Below are 25,043 nucleotides of genomic sequence, written 5' to 3' on the forward strand. Positions count from 1 at the left end.
ATCACATATATGGTATAAAAGCCCCCCGAGACCAATGTAGTGAGCAAGAGCTGACACATAGTATATAGGAAAGTGCCATGCCCTAAGGAAATGATCAATACACAAAGGGAAGAAAGCTCAAATCTTTGCAGCAAGATTAAAAATTATCACAAGGCAGTTCCTTTGTGACCAGATCTACCAGGTTGTCCTATGGCGGCACATGAGCCAAGTTGATCCCTCCTATTGAGTGTCTCTCCTTGACATAGTGATAATGCACCTTGATGTACTATTAGGAATTAAGGCATATCTAAATAGAGGTTAGAGTGGTTTACTTAATGGAGAAAGATAATTTTCACACACAAGAGAGATAATAGAGAGAGAGAGAGACCACACAATATATGTGGTTCATCCAAATGTGAGTTACATCCATGGGAAAGCACCCACTTAATGGCTTTGGACTTCAATCTTGAAGTAATTACAAAGGGATTAGCAACCCTTAATGGAAATCCCACCTTGCTTCACTCTCTTGCTTTACCTCACACACACTTCACCACCTTCACCACTTTGATCATTTTTGTGCGTAGAAGAGACCTCCTTTTATAGGCCAAAATGGGTTGCTCTCTCTCATGAAAGACACTCGTGTGTAGCTGCCCTTGTGTAGAGAAATTCAAGTAGAACTTTCCCATGCACCCATGTGTGTCCGTCCTTAGGTAAACAAGTCCTCCTCAAACTCGTCCATTGGTCGTTGAATGCTAGCCACCGGCCATAGACTTCCAGCCACCCACCAACCGACCATCTATAAGCCATTATTTTATCACTTTCTAGCCACCATTTGTCCATAATATTCCGATGTCCAACTCGAGACCGGGTTTGAATTTTTGGTTTTTTGGTGAGTGATTTTTCTTACGCATGATGGCTTCTTCTCATAATGAGGGCATTATAAATGTGGGCATTTTTTAAAATAAAAATTACAAGGGGTGAATCAAGATCCACACTAACATGTACTTTGTGTGAGCAAGAAAACCTGGGATCCTCAGATGCCAATGTGCTTCAAATGTCATTGTAGATTATGTTAGCAATGCTTTATCCAACACCCAAATCAGCCATAAGGCATTCTACGTGATGTTAGCAGTCTTTTATTCAAGACCCAGATCATCCATAATGCATCTGAGCCAATACACACTCAACCATAGATATGAAGACTACCATGTACTCGGCCTCACAACTAGAAGTGGCCATGGTAGGTTGCTTCTTGCTCAACCATGATATGCATGAACTGTCAAGCATGAAATACAAACCACTTGTAGACACTCGTGTTTCATAACAATCAACCTAATTTGTGTCCAAAAATGCATGCAAATCTAGTTGTAATAGTGATCGCCCCTTTGGATAAGACAACCCGAGATGTAAAGCTCCACTCAAATAGCAAAAGATAGCCTACCAATGCTTAGATTTGGGATATACATAAATTTGTTCACCTATGAGACTGCAAACTGAATATCTCACCCTCGTATTACATACACAACTAAGAGTGACATCTACAAGATCTCTAGTATCATGAAGACTCAATTTTAAAATTGTTTCCATTCGAGTAGCAAAAATTTTGCAGTCCTCAAGAAAAAAACTCACATAGTGATGTTTCTATGTATCTTTCTTAATACAAAGCAATAATACATCCATCATTGCTTAAAATGTAAACCTAAGTAATAATGCAAAAGCCCTAAGTCTTTCATTTTTTATTTTCTTTTGCAAAACTCACAATTGTGAGTGGATATTATTAAGAACAGCAGAAATATACACCAACCTTGAGCTCAGACCGAGCCTTGAGGGTCAAAGGATTACAAGTTTTCTGCTTGACAAAGAAACCACGACTACTCCAAGGCTTTACTTATTACAAGATGTCATCATGACATGTATTGTTCTAGACCAGTCCTCTGAGGCTTGTTTGCCTTCGATAATGTGGAACGTCACTCTGCTCTCTTGTAAGATTCCACAAAAGCTTGCCACAGCCAGATCCCCCTCAAACACGCGGCGGTTCCTTGCTTGTCAAATATGGTGAAAGAAGTAGTACCTGATTATTTGAGTGCCTTAAAGTTAGCTTCAAGTTAAGCTTGAATTCAACAATGTGTGTCTAATTCAGACTAGTAATCAACAAATCATCTACATACAAAATGACGATGAGATATACATCACCCTCACATTTGACAAACAAAGACCTTGCCATTGGAATGTTACAAAAGCCTTATTTAACCAAATGAGTGACAAATTTCTTATACCAAGAGCAAGGAGATTGTTTCAACTAATATGAAGCTTTCTTATATTTGCACACTTTAACAAAATCGTGAGGGTGTTACATATACTTCCTCAAGTATGTCACCATTTAAGAAAGTAGTAACTACAAGCCAGCCATGATATCCAAAAGCTTGTTAAGACTTTCTCCAATAATGGGGTTGAAAAGATCATACTTTGGAGTCTAATGAGAATTACCTTGTAATATATGGGAAACAAAAGCATAACCAACATGCCAATGAAGTTCCTCCAAACCATAATGGTAGGCATTAGGTTCTTGATGGGGACCTAGTGCCCTTATTAGTAAAAATCTTATCCTACCGCAATTCTATGGAAGGTGTTATAGGGAGCCTTGCCAACATGTGACAAGATCTTAGCTTGAGGTATCGACTGCGATAGGTGTTCGGGCTGCAGAATTGCTAGGGAGGACCTACTCCACTTATTCTTGGAATGCCCGAGGGTTAGAGGCTTGGCAGGTAAGGTATGCAAATGGATCCAAAGGACTTGGAAGATTGGGTTTTCCAAGAATGATCTACTCCTTGGAGGGAAAGGGATGAAAAGCCAATCAATTTGATATGTACCTAGGGAGTTAGATTTTGCTTCTTCCACCATATTTGGAAGTATATATATACATATATACATATATATATATATATATGTATATATATATATGTATATATATGTATATATATATATATATATATATATATATATATATATATATATATGTATATATATATTATGTATATATATGTATATATATATATATATATATATATATATATATATATATATATATATATATATATATATGTGTGTGTGTTTGTGTGTGTATATATGTATATATATATACATATATACACACACAAACACACACACACACACATATATATATATATATATATATATATATATATATATAAATATAACGTTGTAAGAATATTCTTTTGTGTGTGTGTGTGTGTGTGCACGCGCATGCGCGTGCGCGCGCGAGAGAGAGAGAGAGAGAGAGAGAGAGAGAGAGAGAGAGAGAGAGAGAGAGAGAGAGAGAGAGTATTATCCTCGAAGATCAAGCTTGACAGATGGGATGAAACGATACATGTCATATGCTCTGTAGTAAGTTGATCAATGACTATTGGGACCTGAAGATTATGGATATGAGGGTGGAAATTAAGTGTACACAAAGTGGTTTGGAGAGAGACACATGTAGGGAGTGGTCTGAGGTAAAAATGTGATGAAAGTAAGCTCAAATATGCTCAATAGTTGAGCATTCAAGTAGAGTACAATGCTCACAATACATGTGCACTACACATACACATACACACGTATAAAAGGATTAATGCATGTGTGCACACATACACAAACATATACAAGCACTCACACACATATGATTGCAAATAAACTCAAATCCATAGGTGCCTCCATAATTGTCAATTCAAAAAGAGAAAAATAAATTGATCTGAAACTAATAAGTTCTACAATCCTTAAAAACATCCAAAAAGCTATAAACTTTTATAGTTAATGAAACAGGCTAATATATCTGTTAAGAATAGTTAAGTTCTCTTGCACTTACTTCTTCCAGGCCAAAACCCAAATGATAAGAATAATACCTGAAGCCACTTTAGCCCCTATTTACAGAGCTCATACAGCCCTACAAGGAGATAAAGAAACAATAAAACACAAGCAAAAGCACAACAATGAGTCCACTCATTGATTGGACTACAAGGCACTCTATATTTCTCAGCAGGCGGAGGTCGGATCAACTTGAGGATGATGATATTGGAGATGACGGTGAGGAGAATAACAAAGGAGAGAAGCTTGTGCTTGGGCCACAAGATCAATGAAGCCAAAAGTATGTCCCTTTAATCTTTTTCCTATTTCTTTTTGTAGGAATCTTCAAAGATGGCGCGGGCTTGCGCTCTAGCTTTCTCTTTGCCTGTGTCTGTCCACCTCCCCTGTTGCGCTTCTGAGTCACAATGGCCTGCAATGTGCCAGGGCGGATGCGATGCATCTCTTTGTCTCTCTCCCTCTCGTTTCTTTGGGCGGCAAGACCCCAGTACAAGTCTGCATCTATCTGTGCAAGGGAGGGTATGAGAAGTGGAGACGTGTGGGGCACGTTCGTAGAGGGAGGGTTGGCCTCAAATGGGGAACAAGAGCACATGCTCTGTATGCGATAACTCGGAGGAGGGGTCCAAATGTGCGCAGCTGGCAGGGGCAAGAGCATCGACGTTGGAGAGAAGGATGAGGAGCTTATGCGTGTGGGAACCGGGGCATTGTCAAAAGATTTGCTTTCATGAAAGTCGGAGAGAGAATCTACCGCTCTAATTAATTAATGCAATGCAAAATAGACCCAAAAAATATGTATCGAGCAGGGATCAATGAAGCAATATAGGCAATTTGAAGGACAAGCCATGACAATAAGCTAATGTGCAGTGACACACCAAATGAAGAACTAGTCTTGCTTGGTGGGCCTTGCTACGTAACATCTATAGAATAGAGTAGCACATATGGAAATTGACATTTAACATCTGAAGGAAAAAAGATGTTGTGTTAGCAGACAGAAAAAAATCAGATTTCATTGAGACGTGCACGAAAGCGACAAGGATAATTTAGATCTTTCTTTTTTGTTTCAAGAACATGTATTTTTTGCAGTGAGGGGGATGAGCTCGTAGAAAATTATATCCAAATGAACATGTACTACTATGTGTATTGATGAATGTTTTTTCTAATGTACGTGCTACATGTAAATTCTTGGAGACGGAAAGTATGTCAAAAATGAAGTTTTCTTCGAATGGTTGGTAGCGATTAACGTCGGATCGCATTTTTGAAGGTGGTTGTCGAATGTGCTCTGCCTTTCGTCTTTCAAAATTTTTTGTGACACCTATGTACTTTCGTCCGTTTTGGCAGCATGTGATGGAGTAGATGGTGTATTCAATGTCCGTTGTTTTTTGCTCGGTTGATTGTCGTGGTCGAGAAGCAGAACTTGAGGCTTGTTGTCCTATTCTGCACAGCAAAATCAAGAAAGAAAGAAACAGGATTAATGCAAGTTTGCATGCTGAAGCTTGAGAATATTAGACTATATAATTGAGTGGGGTATTTCTTGAAAAAAAAAATCATGGTGGTGTCACCTGTGGGTGGGTTGTCGATGTTGATGAAAGCGTATGGATAGTCACTTCCAAAGCGTGCTTTGTAAACATCCTTGTTGTGTTGCCACGTCAGCTTTTGTTCTGTAATTGATGGTGGCTCGTCGTTGCACTGTTTCTTGAAGCCTGCGAAGATCTCACTTGCGTCATTGTTCGTTGTATCTAAGAGGTCCTCGAGCGCGACATCGTAGCCATAGTGCAACATCTCAAGAATGTAGGGCCTTATTGGTGTCTTCAATTGAAGCAGGCGATTACCATCCTTGACTGTCATGAGATCCTCGGGCACGTCAATCTCTATAGATAGTTTGCAAATGATCTCTTTCATTAGACCTAGAAAAAAAAGGAGAATTAGAAGGGACAAACAAATTTGTATTTCTTGTAAAAAAGCATGTTTTTTTAATGTTTAAAGCAATGAGAAGAAGGAAAAAAAAGTGAAAATTGCATGTGTGTAGAGCTAACTTGTTGCTCTTTTAATACCCATGCTCTTGTTTTGTTCGAGTTGCTTCACGGATCTGTCTATTAACAATCGTAGTTCAGCATAGTTTGCAAAACCGTTGACGTAAGTGTCCGGCCGGCAACCTGCCAGGTTAAGCAGATGCATTTGTCTCTCTGTTGGATACTGACGTGGTTCGATTTGGGGTTTTTTCTTTGAGGCAATGTTTTGCTTGAAAAGGGTAACAAGTCTCTGCAAGGTTATACAAATGAGATCAGTATTTTGTGTGCATTGCAGGATCATAATGTGATATGGTTTATAGAGCAGTATACCTTTGAATTGCTCATTTTATTCTCTTCGTTATTTGATTTGCCTGCAAGTGACATGGTTAGAAGTTCATACTGGAAAAACCAATTGTATGAATTGTGCAAAAGAATCGAGACAAAAGTAGAGCGCAAGATAACGCTACAAAGAGTGCAGTGCAAGTTAATGACAGTTTCGAAAGATCAAAATGGAAGAACTCTTGAGACATCAGTTATATGTTTATAGATTATTTTTTGCACAGATGCTGGAAACCAAAGGCATATGAAAATTTTATGAACTATTAGAGTACATGATTGACTAGCCACCAAAACATTTTTAATGACTTCCGTGTATAACATGGAGTGGAACAGGGCAAAATATATCAGGAGTAGGTAGATTCAGAATTCGGAGATTTCGCCGATCTGTGATGCACGATAACATGACGTATGCAAGCCCCGGTGCAAATGCATCTCTGAAGATAAGAAGAACTTTGGTAGAAATTGTTGCACCCTGTGCCTTGTGTCCAGTCATGGCATATGCAAGTGTCAAGGGGAATGTGGATTTGTGAAACCATGTGCCATTGACTGCAGTTTGTTTATGCTTTGTTCGGCGAAGTGCCATCTTTTTACCGGTGCAATGAATGAGAACGACGATACATATAAGTTGACCTTCGTTGTTATGCGTTATGGCATCAACATTACATGTTGCACCATTTGCTGCACCGATTGTTAAGTCGATGTTTTCAGTGATCATGCAACAAGCCCCAATTGCGATCGAGTCCAGCTTGTTGAACTTAGGGTCTAGGAGCCATTGCTGAAGTACATTTATGTTACCTGCGTTCGTCTTCAGGTCAACTTTTGTAATGTCAATTTGATTGTACAACTTATTCAAGGCAAGGTTGTTGTAGTGTTGGACGTCTGATCTATGAGTGCAAATTATTGTAGTGGAGTCGTTGATGTAGTCATGAACATGTGATTCGTCTATAATGCATGCTCCCAAGGTACAATTGATCTCATCTGTGGTTGGTCTTCTTTCACGAATAATGGTCAAGAATTTGAGGAGTTCAGGGTCCGTTGCATGTCGTACGGAGCATGACATCTTGTAGAAAGTTGCATGCAGCCAGTGCACCGAGCTTGTGATATGGCATGCTTCACAAAGGTCTCGTGCGTGGTTACAAACTGGAGGCAACTGTGCAAGGTCACCAAGCAAGAGAATACATGTGTTGTTGAAGGGATCTGTCAATGTGCCGCTTCTTACATTGACAATCTGTCTTATGATAAGGTCAAAAGTGGTCCGTGTTAACATAGAGAGCTCGTCTATGATTATAATATCTGCTTCTTTTATATCCAAATATCGTTCATCGGTTTCATGAATAGAGAGAGGATACTATTGATTTCTTGTCGGTATCTTGAATTGATAATGGACTGTAGATGCAATGCTGCTTAGTCTTGTTGCTGCAACTCCGGTCGATGCAACAAGTATGACGCTCATGTTTCCTCTGATATATTCATATGTCAAATATCTGATAAGATGTGTTTTTCTGCTCCCCGATGTCCCCGTGACGACATGCAAGCCATTCTTGGCATTCAACAATTTGTTGTATATATTGAACTGTTCCGTTGTGAATTCTGAGTCATTGATAGCAGCGAACTCCCTCAATATGGCTAGTGACTTAACTCGATGGTGGTCCATGTCTGGGAAATATCTGATAAGATGTGTTTTTCTGCTCCCCGATGTCCCCGTGACGACATGCAAGCCATTCTTGGCATTCAACAATTTGTTGTATATATTGAACTGTTCCGTTGTGAATTCTGAGTCATTGATAGCAGCGAACTCCCTCAATATGGCTAGTGACTTAACTCGATGGTGGTCCATGTCTGGGTCATTATCTGTTGAAGATGTAATTGTTTCATTTGATCTTCGCAATGCAATTTTTTGAAGTATCATACGGACAAGCTGATCGATTTGTTCACTGACTAGAATGTTTCTTTGTGTGTACTCTGTAATGTACATCTCCAAGTCCTCATTACTTTGGATCAAATCCCTTGTCTGACACTCTACGAAGTAAGAGCCCATTGTATTATCAGCTGATAGAAGCTCTGTCTCTCTTCGGAAGCATACATGACGTAGCAAGATGTTGTAGAAGAAGGCTTTTGTGTGGTGTCCTGGATGGTATGAGGTGAACCTAACCAATCTTTTCTGGTGTTTAATGGCATTGCCATAGTTGTCCAGCAAAGGTGTAGATTGTGCAGTTTGCCGACGTTTTTCGATAATGTGGTTTTTGTGGTACTCAAAGAATGTCAAGGTTTCAAGGGTGGTTGGTCTAGCACAGTACAAGTCAACAGGATGCATCACAATATTGTGTGATTTGGACATGATATGTTGTCTGAGTTCTGGAGGCGATGAATCTATGTAGAATACATCGTCGCTTTTTGTTATGATTGGAATCTGTAAGCAGTTCAATGCAGCTTCTGTGGAAGAAATTGGCTTAGTCAAAAGAGCAGCAGCTATCAATTGCAGTTTAATCTTGTCGAGGCCTTCCAAACCCAATTTGGTGGCTGCTTCTGCAGATATGTTCAATGGTCCAATATCTTCAGTCTTCATTGTGTACTTGAGTAGATAATACGACAAAGATGAATTTGTGACACGTTGGATATTCATATGAGCGCCCCAAAGTAGAAGAACAGTTGAATGGTACGGAACCACATTCCGATCATCATGAGTTGGCCGATAGTACATCCACTTCAAGGAATGGGAATCTAGAGATGGACAAGGATTTGGGTGAATGTCGTATGGAAATCCGTGCTTGCATTTGCCGTTGTGGATGTGGACGTGACATGCATCACGACATACATGCATTTGTTTCTTAAGGATGAGCTCACGAAGTGTGCTTGCATGTATGTCATCAACAAGTGAAACAGGAATATGAGCAGAAATCTTTGTTGCTGTTTGCTCGATGTCGTTCTCATCCACCCATAGGATGACATGGGCATGAAGGGACCCTCTGTTTTGGATCTCGTACCTTACAAGGTGGTGATGGATTCGGCCCAGGATCTGGTTTCCTTGTAAGATATAGCGATTCATGAACTGTTTTAATCGATTGTGAAAGAGCAATGCACATTCAACTGGACAATCTTTCCAAGAGAACTCAGCATTGAATGTCCAAGCTATCATCTCGATTGTACGGATCTCATTCCATTTTGTGGCGGTGACTTCATCAGCTGTGAAAGTAATGAATATGTTTGGCAAACCCCATGCATCAACCATGGTGATCAAATCCTTTAATGAACGCCTATGCCAGGATGGACTGCCAGCAATTGTCGATGGGAGATTGAAGCGGAATATGTTCCTTATGGCTTCCTCGTCGTTTGCATTCTTGTGTGCTCTTTTGTACTTGTCAATATCTCTTTGTAGAATGGTGGTTGTTGTACTGTTCGCGATCAAAATTGCCTATTTCAGCTGGTACATTAGCAGGAGGTATGGCTTCTACAATGTATACAAAGAGAATAGGGTGTGAATTCTCATTCGAATATAGTCACTGAATCGAATCTGCCCATTGTACTGGCCATGTCCATAAGGAAAGAAGAACGGAAAAAGAGCTGACTCTATTGTGATGTCTTTGAAATCTGATATCCGGCTTGGCAAGCCATTGTACATGAAGGAAGCAACACGATTGAGAAGCATATCTCCGTTACGGAGCTGTATGGAACCAAACTCATGCGTGTCGTATGTAGTATATGCGTGCCATCTTGATGGCTCAGCCAATGTTTCCAAAATTGATAAGCTGTTTTCATTCTGGGCTTGCTCCATCAAGTTGAAGGGTTGTACCTCTGAATGACGACGAATTATTTCTCCTAGAACCTCTTGAGACAATATGCACAACCCTATTCTCTTGTGTGGTCGTTTGGCCATGCACTTATATCTCTGCAATATGGGATTGTTCTTGATATTGAAAGCCAGGACATCTGAAATGCTTGAGGAGGATAGCTGATGGCTTGTAGAGTGTAGACTAGCAGCACTCGACCAAAATATTAGTGGGTTATCTAGCAATGATCTCCGCTCTAGTGATCCTCATGCTATTGCATGTGTAGTTTTTGTCACACTGATTGATACATCTATAATGCTAAGCAGTTGTGTGTGTATTTGTCGAGCAGAGAGAATACGCTCTATGTAGTCAGGTGCATGAATGGCAATATATCTTTGATGGGAATTAGTTGTTTTACAAGAACTACACGTCGTCCATGAGTATTTGACTTATGCGTGTTCCAAAGCGCTCAACAATAATACTGAAGTGAGTGCAGCAGGACTGTCTATTTCATTTGTCTGACGACCTCGTTTGTCGTTGTACGTGAGGTTTTTCACCGCGCAAGAAGGACATAGTTCTAGATTGTGAGCGAGGATGTCACATTGCATGATCCAATCTTTATATAATGGAGTAATTTCAAACCATGACCTAGCATATGGACGGTGAGTTGCTTTCAACTTGGCTGCAGTTCGTTTCCTGGCATCATGACGCTTGGACTGTAACCTTGTAGGCCTTGAGAACTTCATATTGATACCTAGTATAGGAGAAATGAGGACAAATACATCATGGCATCAATTGTTTAGGTGAAAAGTAAAGATGCAAAAACTTGGATTTATGATTGCAATATACTACTTGTGTTTACTAGTCAAAAAGTTGTATGTATAAATAATATATATGGATGTTGGTCGTCATCGATTGTATACTTATAAAAGCAGTATGCAAGCAAAGAAAATTGAAGGAACCGAGCTACAAAATTCTAAAACAAATAAATCGATAAAGCATCAATGATTGCAATTTAAAATGCCGTGCTTTACCGACCTGGAATGTGGTACAAATGTTTTCGGATTGTCCAAGCTACACGCCGATATTTGGCTCGAGCTACAGAAAAGGAATGTGAATAGTTAAACATTTCATCTTATAGTGAAGTGCCATAAATTGAAGATGTTAAGTAAACAGTGCACGGCATGCAGAAGTTACAAAAAGGGGATATTGTCACTTGTGGTCTAAATTATAAGAAACCGAAGCCGTGCGATGGATACGTGCTAGAGCAATAGGACCAAGGATGATATAGGGAGATTGGATGGAAGTAACGAACCTGGCAATCGAGTCAACAGTAATAGACACGGGCATGAATCTCTCTCTCTCTCTCTCTCACTCTCTCTCTCTCTCTCTCTCTCTCTCTCTCTCTCTCTCTCTCTCTCTCTCTCTCTCTCTCTCTCTCTCTCTCTCTCTCTCTCCTCTCTCTCTCTCTCTCACATGGCATCGGTTTGATCTAGTTCTATAGAAATAAAAGATGTCAGACTTGAATCGATGATTAACTGCAAAATCCTGTGTATCCTCTCTGACAGGAAAAGGTCTTTTCTAGTGCTATTGAAACAGAAGATATCAGATTTCAATCGATGGTCATTTGGCATAATCTAGAATCGAGTCAGTAGTAACAAACACGGGCACGACTCTCTCTCCCTCCCTCCCTCTCTCTCTCTCTCTCTCTCTCTCTCTCTCTCTCTCTCTCTCTCTCTCTCTCTCTCTCTCTCTCTCTCTCTCTCTCTCTCTCTCTCTCTCTCTCTTTACGGCATCGGTCTGTCTAGTCCTACTAAAATAAAAGATTTCACATTTGAATCGATGTTTAATTGGCATATTCCTATCTCTCTCTCTCTCTCTCTCTCTCTCTTCTCTCTCTCTCTCTCTCTCTCTCTCTCTCTCTCTCTCTCTCTCTCTCTCTCTCTCTCTCTCTCTCTGTGGTTTGGTCTAGTGCTATTGAAACAGAAGATATCAGATATGGATCAATGATTAGGTGCCATAATCCTCTCTCTCTTTCTCTCTCTCATGGCACAGGCCTGTTCTAGGGCTACTGAACCATATTAGTAGGTTACATAATGTGAATAGTTGAAAAAGAAGCTTGGCAATGCTTACGATTCAAAGGCAAGGGACTATGATTTATGAAAGTAGGCATGATTAGTTGGCGTAATTCGCTCTCTCTCTCTCTCTCTCTCTCTCTCTCTCTCTCTCTCTCTCTCTCTCTCTCTCTCTCTCTCTCTCTCTCTCTACCACACGGCACTTTGCTTGATTACTCTCATCAACTCAGGCTGCTCTTCTTTGCTTTCCTTATCACATGGCATGGCCACGTTTACCTCAACCATCATTAGTATTATCGCGCTGCTATACGCCATCATCATCATGATTATCATTGCCAATCCCCGCCTGCACAGAATGCCACGAGCTCATCCCATGGCTTATCCAACGTGCACTCGGCCTTTCTCAAGAACTCAGAATCGGGTATGATCATCGTGAAGAGAAGAAAGTCGAGGAGGGTACTGAAAAGGCGCTTTGTTGATCCATCGCCATCGCTACGTATTACATGAGGCTGTCCTTCATTGCAAAAACGCACACTCGTCAAGGTCTGGGGTGGCTCAAGCACTGCTCGCTTCCTATTCGACAGTAAAACGCAAGCTACAACAGTATTAGCTTGCTTGCCTCTTTGCATGAATCGACTCCTTGTGTTGCGGATCTCCTTGTGCCGTTGTTATCGACATAGCTTTCACAGAAGGCTTTCATCAAACGTTGCTTGTTTCTCACTTTTTTTGTTTGCTTCTCACTCTTCTAGGCGAGGTCAATCATAAACTTTGCTAAGACTTTATCATAACGAGGCTTCCAGCTCTGTATATTTGCAACTCAAAACAAGGGACAAGTACTTGAAATCTTTCAACCCATCATCGCCCTTCTAAGTTTCGAAAAGTGTTGTGCTGTTGAGTCTCGACTCTCGAGGTGCTAACCTCGACAGGCATAATCTCTCTCTCTCTCTCTCTCTCTCTCTCTCTCTCTCTCTCTCTCTCTCTCTCTCTCTCTCTCTCTCTCTCTCTCTCTCTCTCTCTCTCTCTCTCTCTCTCTCTCTCTCTCTCTCTCTCTCTCATGGCGAAAATGCTTCAGCGCGATACCATCATCATGATGATTATCATTGGCAATCCTCGCCTACAAAGAATGCCAGGCTCTAATCCCATGGCGTATCCCAAGTGCCTCGACAGGCATAATCTCTCTCTCTCTCTCTCTCTCTCTCTCTCTCTCTCTCTCTCTCTCTCTCTCTTCTCTCTCTCTTCTCTCTCTCTCTCTCTCTCTCTCTCTCTCTCTCTCTCTCTCTCTCTCTCTCTCTCTCCCCCCCCCATGGAAAAAGCATAATTGCTTGCGAACCTGCTGATGGTTTTTGAATTGCTCGAAACTGCTGCAGTGCTGGTACGGATCTGCCTGATTGGTGCGAAACTGCCTGTTGCGCTGATGCTGCAGCAGAATTGTGAACCTGCCTGGTTGCTGCCGACTGCGCCGATGCTGCTGCGAACGTGGCTGCAAACGTCCAAACTGCTTGCTGCGCTGATGCTGGTGCAGAATTGCGAACCTGCCCGGTTGCTGCGGACGTGCCTACGTCGCTGATGCTGCTGCGAACGTTGGCTGCGAAGTGCTGGGCTTTATTTCACTTGTTTTATTTTATTAACGTGAAGCTTTTCACTTGAGGCTTTTTACTTGAAGCGCGTGGCCATACGCCATACGATTTGATCATGTGGCCAAAGGCTATGATCATGCCAAGTGGCTACTTGTGAGCTCAAAGATCCAGAAAAGGACCTTTGGCTCACCAAGTAAAGAAGATGTGGACAACATATTCTAGGTTCCCACAAAGGTGCCCTTGCGCCATCACACAAGAAGATTTAGAAATTCTCTCATGTAGGAAAACGAAGTCTTTTTCAGTGTTTTTCATACAATGCATAACATCATAAGCTTCTTCTCCAGAGGCACCGCATACGTAGCTACGTATGATTGGGGGCAAGGGACCACCAGCCCCCCCACCGGGCCGGTAGTCCCTGCCCCCAATCATACCTAGCTAGGTATGCAATGCCTCCCTCACAAAAGTTCATGATGTTGAGGTAAGTCACAGTGTGGGAATTATTGTGAGAATTTGTCTAAAAATTCTTGATTATAAACAAAGCCCACACTAACCTCTCTTAGCCTTGCTCTCGTACTCCCATTAGTGTCACTCCGGGTTGTGCACTTAGTACTTCTAATTGGTAAGAAACTATTTTGAGAGAGGAAGTCAATCGAAGGATGCACCACTCACCTCCCCCTATACTACGTGTCCCCCCATACAACATGGAGTAGCTAGCTGAGGATTCAAAAAGGGGGAGCAATAGGGGTCCAGGATGAGGGAGGAGGAGACTAGGTAAGGAAACGAGGGTTGCTCCCTTTAGTTTTGTTGCATCCTCTCCCTTGATCGAAGTGTCCTCGTTCGGATGAGGGCTTGTTGATACAGAGTGCTACATTAGGCATATATGCTATAAGCCGCTCTTGGTACATTAGGTGGATTAGAGGGCCTTGAGAGCTTCTTGGCCATCAAAGACTACCCATTTTAGCCTCAGCACTATCTAACACGGGGTCTTAATGACCCCCAAGCGGTGGGATCTTATACGGCTGGAAAAGTGGTATGCGAATGTCGAGGCGAATGGAGGGTCCACGAAAGGTCAACCGCTCAAATGAGGCCTGAGGATTTGAACCCACGACCTCACCGTTGAGAGGCTTGTGAGCTAACCATGCAAGCGCGTGTGGTTGTTGAAACACTATGAACGCACTTGGTTAAAAAGTAAGTTATTGTTTTTCCTTTGTTGCCATTGTTTACTTTTCCCAATCGACTTCCCTGCACCTCTCTGCTTTTGTGCCCACACTTTCCGGTCGTAGATCCCACCGCTTGGGGGTCATTAAGACCCTGTGCTAGATAGCGTTGAGGCCCATTTTAGAAGCTGCAAGGTTGAAATTCTTTTTCGAGGTTGATTTTTTTTTAGCAACTCTACAAGGAAAAAGGTAGACACCTTAAAATAATTAGTCACGAAATCACATCCATATTTAATGAAGGGTATGTGGACATTCCGTAGTTGAGTAGTGTAGCTAATCCTTTTGACTTTACTCAAAAGGGCCCTGGTGATAGAGGATTGTTCCTGGATGATCTTTGCCTCCTTGACATTCAGGTCCCTAGTGATGATGTAACTACTAGGGGTTATTCATGTGTGGTGAAGGATATTCGGACACCTTGCAGCATACCCTCTTGCAGTGACAAAAAAGGGGGTCATTTCTTAGCCGTTTTTCAATGCAAATACACAAATTTATCCAACTAGCAAAGGAGCATTCCCTACATTCTTTGTGCTCCGTTGCATCTCTCTAGAATAGTAGAGGTTGGTAGAGATGTCTTGGTGTGAGCTACAGCTAGCATTGGATCGTCCTAAGAGAGCATAGAGTCACAGCCATGCAAGGATGTCAAGGAGAGAGTAGCAAAGGGCCAAGATTCTCTTTTGCATCCAATATTGTGTGATGGTGTTGTATGATGGTTGCATGGAACCCAAGGTCCTTGATACATAGCAATAACCATTGCATACGGGACTAGACAACAAGCAACGGGTCATCATATCCATGACGAGCAAGATCAACATCCCATGCATGTGGTAATTCTTGTAGGGTAAGAATAGTTGCTAGGGCGACAATCCGCTCAAATCATAAGTGTTAAAACATCATTAAACCAAAAAAAAACTCAATTCAAAATTGACATGTTAATTCCAATTTGAAAAAGTAAATAGAGCAATTAGGTATCCTTGATTAGGTATGCAAAAGCGTCCAAGCATTAAGTAAGCTTCATGGTATGGTATGTTGATGTAAAAGATGATCTTGAGGTTGATATAAAGTTGATATAAAGGACAATGTGGCTACAAAATATGCAAGTGCACAAATTTAAAGTCGACCTCAAGGGTCACTTACGTCAAGCCGTGTTGAGAATCCACGGAGGTTGATTGTTGTCCATTTTGACATCTTTAGTAGCATACAATTGGTATCAAACTCAATGTCCCACGAGGACAAAGCACGTTGAGTTGCTCTACCACTTCATCACAAACACACTCTTGGTTGACAACATCAACTTTGGATACATGATGGATGAGCAAGCTGCAAGCATCTTCACAAGGGCCCTGGGGACACAGAAGCTTTAGGCAATTTCGAGCTATCATTGCAAAAATTTGAGTGTTGAGATATCAAGCTCAATACATGGTACGTGGTTTCTCGCCTACATTTATCACTAACTCAAGGTAACAGACACGAGGATCATTGATCGGACTTCACCAACATACTAGAAGTGATGGCCATTTATCCTACAAACTCATTGACCATTTCACAGACCATTGTACGTAGTCTCTTATCATGTTATATTTCGCACTTTTGTAGACCTTATCATTGTTTTGCTTGAGGTTTACCAATCAACGAGCAAAGAAAAGCGAGCGAAGCCAATTTTCGAGCAAATATGAGCAATACCCTTGACAAAGTGATACGACCGCAAGGTATATTGAAGAAAATACTCATGTCATTTTGGATTCGACCATCTTCTCAACACGAATGGTCATACGTCTAAAATTACCACAAAGCAACAGCCCTAATAAAATCCCAAGTCACAGAAGTACATATAAAGCGGTTAATTATGGATGCATCAAAAATTTCAAAAAAGGTAAAAACAAACAAACGTCCAGCAAGCCTATGAGAAGTAGATAGAACAACCTTGTAAAACCGAGAAACCTCATGATCAAGAGTATAAACATGCTCTCCTATATTATTTTCATTGCACTTAATCTTTACATGCTCTCTCACAAAGTGAGAGGATGTAGAGAGAAATCTCTACCATTAATGTCGAAATGTTGCTTAATAGTATCAACTTTGATCGCATGCACGTGACTATCAAACATGAGCACTAATCTCTAACCTCGTTGAGGGCCATACACAATAATGTGTCTGCTCATTGAATAGAATGGGTGTTGAACGTAAAGTTGCAAACAAATTTTTAAAGACACAAGTTTATATTCCATGAGGAAATCATTCTTTTGGTCAAGTGATACAAAATATTATAGAAATGGGCGTGGATAGGGCCTTAATTTTCACAAAAGATATTGTGATAATCATTGCACAACTAGAATGTCAAAGCAATAATTGTCCACCACATAACATAAATGACGTTTAGAATATATAGCGACAAATAAATCTGAATAGGGTATAAGCATGTTAACTTGTCATGCTTTTTGGTGTCCTGGACAATGCTAGTAAGAGGTGCTTGTTAGCATCTATTCAAAACCAAAGAGCAAGTGAAGTTTGAAATTTTAATAACCATAAGATATATTTTTTGTTCCCTCCCATATGGGGTGTGGCCTCTATTTTCAGTTACGACGACGACATGGGGTGTGGCCTCTGTTCTCTCTCTCTCTCTCTCTCTCTCTCTCTCTCTCTCTCTCTCTCTCTCTCTCTCTCTCTCTCTCTCTCTCTCTCTCTCTCTCTCTGTGCGGTGCAAACTCCCTCTCTGTCTCACTCTCAAACCAGTTTACAGTTTGCCATGTTCCTACTCCCTCCCTCTCCCTCTCCCTCTCCCTCTCTCTCTCTCTCTCTCTCTCTCTCTCTCTCTCTCTCTCTCTCTCTCTCTCTCTCTCGCATTGCTTCTTGCCTCAAAGTTGAGTTGTCAAAGCTTAGCAGACTTGCAGATATGGAAAACCAGCAGGCAACATTATTGCCACTAGAAATGGAGGCAGAAGGGAGCCATTACAGAAGGGAGCCACAAGAAATGAATCACGACTACCAGCATCCAGCTCTTTCTATTATCAAGAAATATGAGACAGAAAGAAACGTAAACAGCGGGAGCACCAGATGACAACTAAACGAGGACATCATGCCGTCGACAATGAGGAGAAAAGGAAAATCTCCTTCAAGATTGTGAAAGCTTTCAAGAGCAGGACTGAAGGTCTCAACAAAGAACCAAAGTGTGAAATCTGGAATCTTGTTGCTCAACATCCGCTTGTTCGGGCAATCCGTGATCAGTCTTTAGAGGAGGAGGCTGATGTGCAGAGTGCAATTGTCTCCAATGTTCGCAACACACTAGCTATCGTCAAGCAGCCAGCTTCTAACGAGGAGCTATTTTTAAAGAATGCAGCATTGTAGATGATGATAAATTCATAGGAAAACATGCCTATTGCCAAATTCTCCAGGGTCCTAAAAGTCGACCGTCGCAGCTTGTTCAAAGCAAAATCACAGCAGGTGAAGTCTGGTGTCAATGCTCGACTGTTTTCATTGGCTAGATGTCACAAGCAACACCGTCATAGCCCTATCACAGATGAAATTAAGGAATTGGTCTACACATTTTGGACAGAGGAGACTCGTGTTTCACCCAACAAGAAGGATGTTTGTCGAAAGAGAGTGGGAAGGAAAAGCTACATAAAACACCCTGTGCACCTCCTGGATGAGTCTCAGGTGATCAATGACATACTTGCGCCATAACTTATGCATTCTAGCATAAGTTAGTATGCATTCTAGCATGCATTCTAGCATGCTAGTAATCTACCTAGCATACAGAGCATGCTAGTTATCACAATATGTTATGCTATGTATGCCACCTAGCATGTGTGCTAGTTAGCATAGTCTCACTCCTAGTATGTTGGGTATGCTGTTTAGCATGATAAGTATGCTGTCTAGCACAATATGTAAGCGACTATAACACCCTTTATGCTAGTTAGCATACCTATTATGCTAACTAGCATGCTCAGAATGTTCTTTGACACAATGAGTATGCTAGCTACCTTTCGTAGTATGCTAACTAGCATAATGGGTAAGCTGGTTTATGGTATATGCTAGTTAGCATTCGTGTATGGTGGGTATGGTGTTCAGCATAAATCTTCTGCTAGTTAGCATGCCTAGTGATCTTGAGGACTACTCTGGTTAGCACAATATGTATGCTACTTTAACACCTTTTATGCTAGTGTGCTGGCTATGCTATTCAACATAACAAGTGTGCTGGTTAACACAATATGTATGCTAGTTAGCATACCTTCTATTCTTCTTAGCACACTTTGTGTGGTTAACCATCATTCATATGTTAAACTACACACTGATTATGCTTGTTAGCACAGCTTGCCCCTCGTCGACAGCAGCGTTGAAAGCCCCTTTCCACCCCGCACTCCCAATCCCTACATGAGCAAAATAGTATGCTAGTTAGCATACTCAGCTAGCTAACTAGCATGTTGAGTATGCTAGTTAGCAAAGCTAAGAATGCTAAGTAGAATAATGGGTAAGCTGGTTTATGCTAGTATGCTAGTAAGCATATTCAGCTATGCTAACTAGCATACTCAGCATGCTAGTTAGCATACTCAGCATGCTCATGAGTATGCTAGTTAGCACAACTGAGAATGCTAAGTAGCATAACGGGTAAGCTGATTTATGCTAGTTAGCATTCGTAGTGTGCGGGCTATGCTGTTCAACATAATAAGTGTGCTCGTTAACACAATATGTATTCTAGTTAGCATACCTTCTATTCTTCTTAGCACACATTCATGTGGATTAACAATGACTCATATGCTAAATTACACACTGATTATGCTTGTTAGCACAGCTAGTATGCTAGTTAGCATATTCAGCTATGCTAACTAGAATACTAGCTATGCTAACAAGCACAATCAGTGTGTAGTGTAGCATACGAGGCATACTCATCAGCATGCTAGTTAGCATACTGAGTATGCTAACTAGCATGCTGAGTTAGCATACTAGCTGTGCTAACTAGCATACTCATCAGCATACTAGTTAGCATACTCATCAGCATGCTAGTTAGCATGTTGAGTATGCTAACTAGCATACTAGTTGTGCTAACAAGCACAATCCGTGTGTAGTTTAGCATACGAGGCATACTCATCAGCATGCTAACTAGCATGCTGATAAGTACTTATCAGCATGCTAGTTAGCATGCTGATGAGTATGCCTCGTATGCTAAACTACACACGGGTACTTATCAGCATGCTAGTTAGCATGCTGATGAGTATGCCTCGTATGCTAAACTACACACGGATTGTGCTTGTTAGCACAACTAGTATGCTAGTTAGCATACTCAACATGCTAACTAGCATGCTGATGAGTATGCTAACTAGTATGCTGATGAGTATGCTAGTTAGCATAGCTAGTATGCTAACTCAGCATGCTAGTTAGCATACTCAGTATGATAACTAGCATGATGATGAGTATGCCTCGTATGCTACACTACACACTGATTGTGCTTGTTAGCATAGCTAGTATTCTAGTTAGCATACTCAGCTATGCTAGTTAGCATACTCAGCATGCTAACTAGCATGCTTAGTATACAATGGTATACCCAGTTACATGCATGTTAGGACCATACAATGTGTTGTTTAACACACCAATTTGTTTATATGGTGGATCTATTAAGTAGCAATGCGTATAGTCCTGTTTGGATTATTTCTCCTAGTAAACATACTGATCAAATATGGATATTGCAGGTTGAGTTCTTTCAAAGATTCAAACAAAAACATCCAGATTGCAAGATTGGCATGAGGATGTTTGAGACATTCTTTTGCAGGAGGCTGAAGGATAGGTACACATGCTATTGCGAATACCATGTGCAGATGACCTTTTTGAAAGACGCACTGAACCACATGCGCTCTCGTGCTTTTGGGCTGCATGATACATGTTGCAACTGTGTATGCAATATCTGTGCTACAGGCAAGAACATTAGCAGTGGCTGCCTGGCTTCACATCACATGTTCAAAGGTGTCACACAGATGTGGGAGTCCGTTCTCTGTCCAAAGCCAGCAGATGCAATTTTCCATAGAAGGGAATGCCTGATGGGAGACTGTAAGATATGTGGAGTAAAGAAGTTAGAATTATGTTGTTTAGAAACAGCAAAGCCAGGTAAGAGTATTAATGTGAAAGTATTTGCGTATGTAGAAGCAAAAGACAGGCATCGAAACAGTAAGAAAGAAAAGATCTTTTGCATAAAGAAATGCAGTGCTGGGAGTTTCTTCGACTGTTACAGACCAAGTTGAAGCTCTTCATCACTCATAACTATGTGGCACGATGGCAAGGACAACAATTTAAGGATTGTATACTTCGCTTTCCGGATGATGTCATTGTCTCAGTTGTTGACTTTGCTGAAAATTACGCCGTCAAGGAGCAAAATGAGATTCAGTCAATGCATTGGCACTCTAGTCAAGTAACTATTTTTGTACACATAACGTACTACCGCAAGGCAGGGGAGGTAGTCAAAACAATCCACTTCTTCATATCAAATGATAGGGTGCATGACACACTGTTTGTGCAACATTGCTTCATGATACACTGTGACTGTTTACAACAAGAGGGTGCCACTTGTAAACAACATTGGGTGTGGTCAGATGGTGCGGCCTCACAATTCAAGGGAGCCAGGCCTTTCTATTTTGTTGCAAGATATGGTGGACTCACAGGGATTGGGATGAGCTGGTTCTTCTTTGGATCAGGGCATGGCAAGGGCGAGCATGATGGTGCAGGAGCAGTTGTAAAAAGAACCTTGACCCATGAACAACTAAAACCTAATGGAGCTATATTGCAGTGTGTAGCAGATGTGGTTGCTTATTGCTAGGCCAACCTATCGCAGGGAGCACCTGCATCATATCCTTCAAAAGGAAGGGAATGTGCTCGTGTGTTCTAGGAGGTTAAAGAAGGAGATGTTAACAGGGAAGTTAAGTGGAATTGTTCCATTGTGGCAAAAACTTGCTCTTTTCATGCTATTCGTGGTCACAACCTGCAGGATCCAATTGCCCTTGCAACAAGAAAGTTGGCATGCTTCTGTGATGCATGCATGAACGGAAGGTGGAATCGCTGCATCAATAAAGCTCACGTGGAGGCTTGGGATTATCAGATTCCGCAGCCATTACTTGAGCAAACAGATGAAGTTTCGACAGAGGAAGTCTTTGGCTATGATGACTTCATATACGAAGGTCATCATGATGTGTTGAGTAGCGCTCTATGTTCTGGAGACACATTTGCTGTAAATCCAGATGCTTTAACCAACGCCGAAGATGTGGATTTCTATCTGGTCAAGTGTGTTGCAGAAAAGGAGAAGGTGGAGAAGGGGTACATTGATGAATGGAGCAATTTAATTGACAGAGGCTCATATGTTGTGCAAGGACTATATTACAAGCAATTGGATGCGTACACCTTCAAGCTAGAACACAAGCAGCCTATCGTCCACCTACTTTCACATCTAGTGGCGATGTATCAAAATACCCATGGAGCACGTCCCAAGGACAAGGCAAGTGTTCACAATCACTCCAGAAAGCTATGAAGCAATCTTTAATAGCATGCCCTTCAGCTTTTAAGTTGTATCCACTAGATTTTCTATATACCACTTTGTTGTACGGGTATGCAGTTTTATTATAAAGTTGGTTTTGTGTTAGCAAGCTAACTATCAAACTGTTTACATTAATTGCCAGCATCAAATTATTTACATAGGGTTCAATTTTACAATGACAGTCACTGCCCCCAAAACCCTTAAGGCCTCCTCGGAGGGCGCTTGTAGTGATCGGGTTGTCCTTCTCGCTGTTTGTCTTCTTCCTGCTTTCTCTTTGCTTCCTCCTTTCTCTTTGCTTCCTCGTCTGCTTCTAGGTTGGCACTATGTTGCTCACTTTCTCTTCTTTCCCTCTCCAGCTTTTCTTTCTCTCTTTCTGCTTCTAGGTCAGCTTCCCGCTGTTTGCGATGAATTTCTTCGAGTCTTTTAGCCTCTATATCCATCTTTTGAATGTCAAGCAAACGTTTGACGACTGCATCAAAAAATTCATCTCAGCCTGTCTCAAACACATTATCAGCAACATATGCTTTCCGATCATCCATTTGCAGCCAAAGAAAAAGCCAGGACTTTAAAGTTTCTATAACGAACTTTTCCCTCTGCTCATCACTTTGGTGCTCTAGACTGGGAGTAACAAGCCAAGTTTGTGGTGGGTTCTGAAACACTTTGTAGAAGCTATTATCGATTATAAGTGTGTTTTGGGCATTGTACCCCGGAGTGTGTTTCCAGAACAAGGATAAGTCTTTCATAAACACAGGTTTTCTCTGGATCTGCCAAGATTGCTTTGTACAGTGCGCTTGAGCAAAAAACCCAGTAATCTTTGGCACTTGCACTTTAAAAATAGTACAGCAAATACTCATGACTTTACTATGGAGGCTTGTGCTTTATATAAACACATTAAAGAACTGCAGGCACCAGTCCAAAAAAAAAAGGTTGTCCTTGCGACAGAACACCTGCTTATCAAGTACATCGTATTTCAGGATTTCATATGCATATGCCGGGGGCTTTTCACCAAAGCAAGGCTCTACCACTGCCACCAAAAGACCGTTCAGGTCCAGCACCATAGCCCTTTTTTCATCACATAAACGCTTAGGCACCCATATTAGGTCTGGTAGAGGATACCATTCAGCAAAATAACCGGCCCACTTGGGTGCACATAATTTAGGCGCTCAATAATACTACAGGCAAGCTGTGAATATAGTTCAAGGTGTTTTTCAATCTCCATTTTCTGTCTCCTTAACTGCCTGGCTTTGTGGACTCGCCATCTCCGTATTTTCTGCCATTGCATGGCCGTAGTTGCATCAGGCATGACGATTAATGCCTGTTTCTCTTCCTCTGCAGGGAAACCGCGATACGAAATGAACAAGTTTTAAAAAAAAACACAAAAATTATAATGAACTATTACAATGAACTGCTGCTCAGATCTATATTGCACAAAAATACATTTTCATTGGAAAACAAAATGCATGTCAGTTACAATACGCATTTGGGTTTCAAAATGGTCTAGCATATACAGTGAGGGCACAAACGGGTAGGGAGCAATAAGTCTTAACACAATTTTTTGCAAGCTCTTGAGCGGGTGGCTTTCTTTTCACCTTTGGAGCTTTCAGCATTGTCCGAACCACAGGCTGTGCTTGCAATGTCTTTAGGTACCTCTTCAAGGCCAACTTTTCTTTTCAGCTGAGCTTTACGCAAAAAACCCTCGAGAGGGCTGTTGTCACCAACTTCTTGCTCATCTTCTATGTTGTCATTCTTCAAAGTTTCCCCTGAGCCACTAGCCACTGTCTGCTGAGAAGCTTCTGCTTTGTCAGTTGCAGCAGGCATCGCTGGCACACGAGGAGCCATGACAAAAAAATCATCTTCTTTTTCATCTTCTGAGTTCCTGCTCACATCACCGCCTTCCTCCGTTGTTTTCATGCTTTCATTTGGCATCTGTTGGGAGACCTCATCCACCCCTTCACTCCTTGCATCCAGCTCAACACCCTTCTCTGTCGAAGGGTTCTCACCTGTATCCAACTCATCACTCTCCTCGATCAAAAGGTCCTCCATTACAGCCTTTCCCTTGCCCTTCGTGTCATGCACACTGCCCACATCACGGAGGGACTACCACAGGCCTGCAACAAAAAACGTGGATAAAGACTCAAATAAGCATGTCATGTATGCTAGAAAATGTTTGATATGTTGTGACTATGTGTGCGGCCTGGCATACATTGGAGTCCATTATGCTGACAAGCCCAATATGCTAATTCGAATTGCTGAGTATGCTAACTAGCATATCCAATATGCTAGTTTGCATCTAGAGATGGTAGCTTACTTACTAGAATTGCCATTATGACAAACTTACTCTAGTCTGTACACTGAGCACAAGTATGCTAATTAGCATACACGATATGGTAATTAGCATATCCAGTCAACACACTCAGTATTCTAATTAACACTGTGGGTATGCTAATAAGCACACCCTGTACGCTAAAAGACAGTCCTTGTATGCTAGCTACTAGCAGTCCCAGTATGCTAATTAGCATACCCAGTATGCTCATTAGCATACCCAGTATGCTATTTAGCATATCCAGTATGCTATTTAGCATATATAGTATGCTAATCAGCATACTCAGTACGTGAATCAGCATACCCAGTATGCTAATTAGCATTCCCAGTATGCTATTTAGTATATCCAATATGCTAATTAGCATATCCAATATGCTAATAAGCATATCT

General features: G+C 41.4%; 2 protein-coding genes and 1 pseudogene across 2 annotated transcripts; all 3 read right to left on the minus strand.

The window, feature by feature from the left end:
* Positions 1 to 5,149: 5,149 nt before the first annotated feature.
* LOC147419721 (uncharacterized) lies at positions 5,150 to 5,736 on the minus strand (annotated as a pseudogene).
* A 1,797-nt stretch (positions 5,737 to 7,533) lies between these two features.
* On the minus strand, positions 7,534 to 10,059 carry LOC147419722 (uncharacterized). Its single transcript, XM_086505840.1, has 2 exons — positions 9,647 to 10,059; positions 7,534 to 9,577 (listed from the first exon to the last, which is right to left on the minus strand). Exons 1-2 carry the CDS (start codon positions 10,057 to 10,059, stop codon positions 7,534 to 7,536), a joined length of 2,457 nt encoding a protein of 818 aa, XP_086361966.1.
* A 13,706-nt stretch (positions 10,060 to 23,765) lies between these two features.
* Positions 23,766 to 24,794, minus strand: LOC147419723 (uncharacterized). Its single transcript, XM_086506285.1, has one exon. The coding sequence runs from the start codon at positions 24,372 to 24,374 to the stop codon at positions 23,874 to 23,876; it is 501 nt and encodes a 166-aa protein (XP_086362411.1). The 5' UTR covers positions 24,375 to 24,794; the 3' UTR covers positions 23,766 to 23,873.
* Between the last annotated feature and the right edge of the window lie 249 nt (positions 24,795 to 25,043).

The sequence above is a fragment of the Adiantum capillus-veneris genome, chromosome 29 (assembly GCF_014529385.1).
Source record: "Adiantum capillus-veneris isolate H3 chromosome 29, ASM1452938v2, whole genome shotgun sequence".
NCBI classification, from domain to species: domain Eukaryota; kingdom Viridiplantae; phylum Streptophyta; class Polypodiopsida; order Polypodiales; family Pteridaceae; genus Adiantum; species Adiantum capillus-veneris.

Coding starts and splice junctions, on each gene's coding strand:
- LOC147419722 (XM_086505840.1), bottom strand. CDS start 10,059: ATGGCCAAACGACCACACAAGAGAATAGGGTTGTGCATATTGTCTCAA. Junction 9,578..9,646: donor ATTCACACCCTATTCTCTTT/GTATACATTGTA, acceptor GATCGCGAACAG/TACAACAACCACCATTCTAC.
- LOC147419723 (XM_086506285.1), bottom strand. CDS start 24,374: ATGGAGGACCTTTTGATCGAGGAGAGTGATGAGTTGGATACAGGTGAG.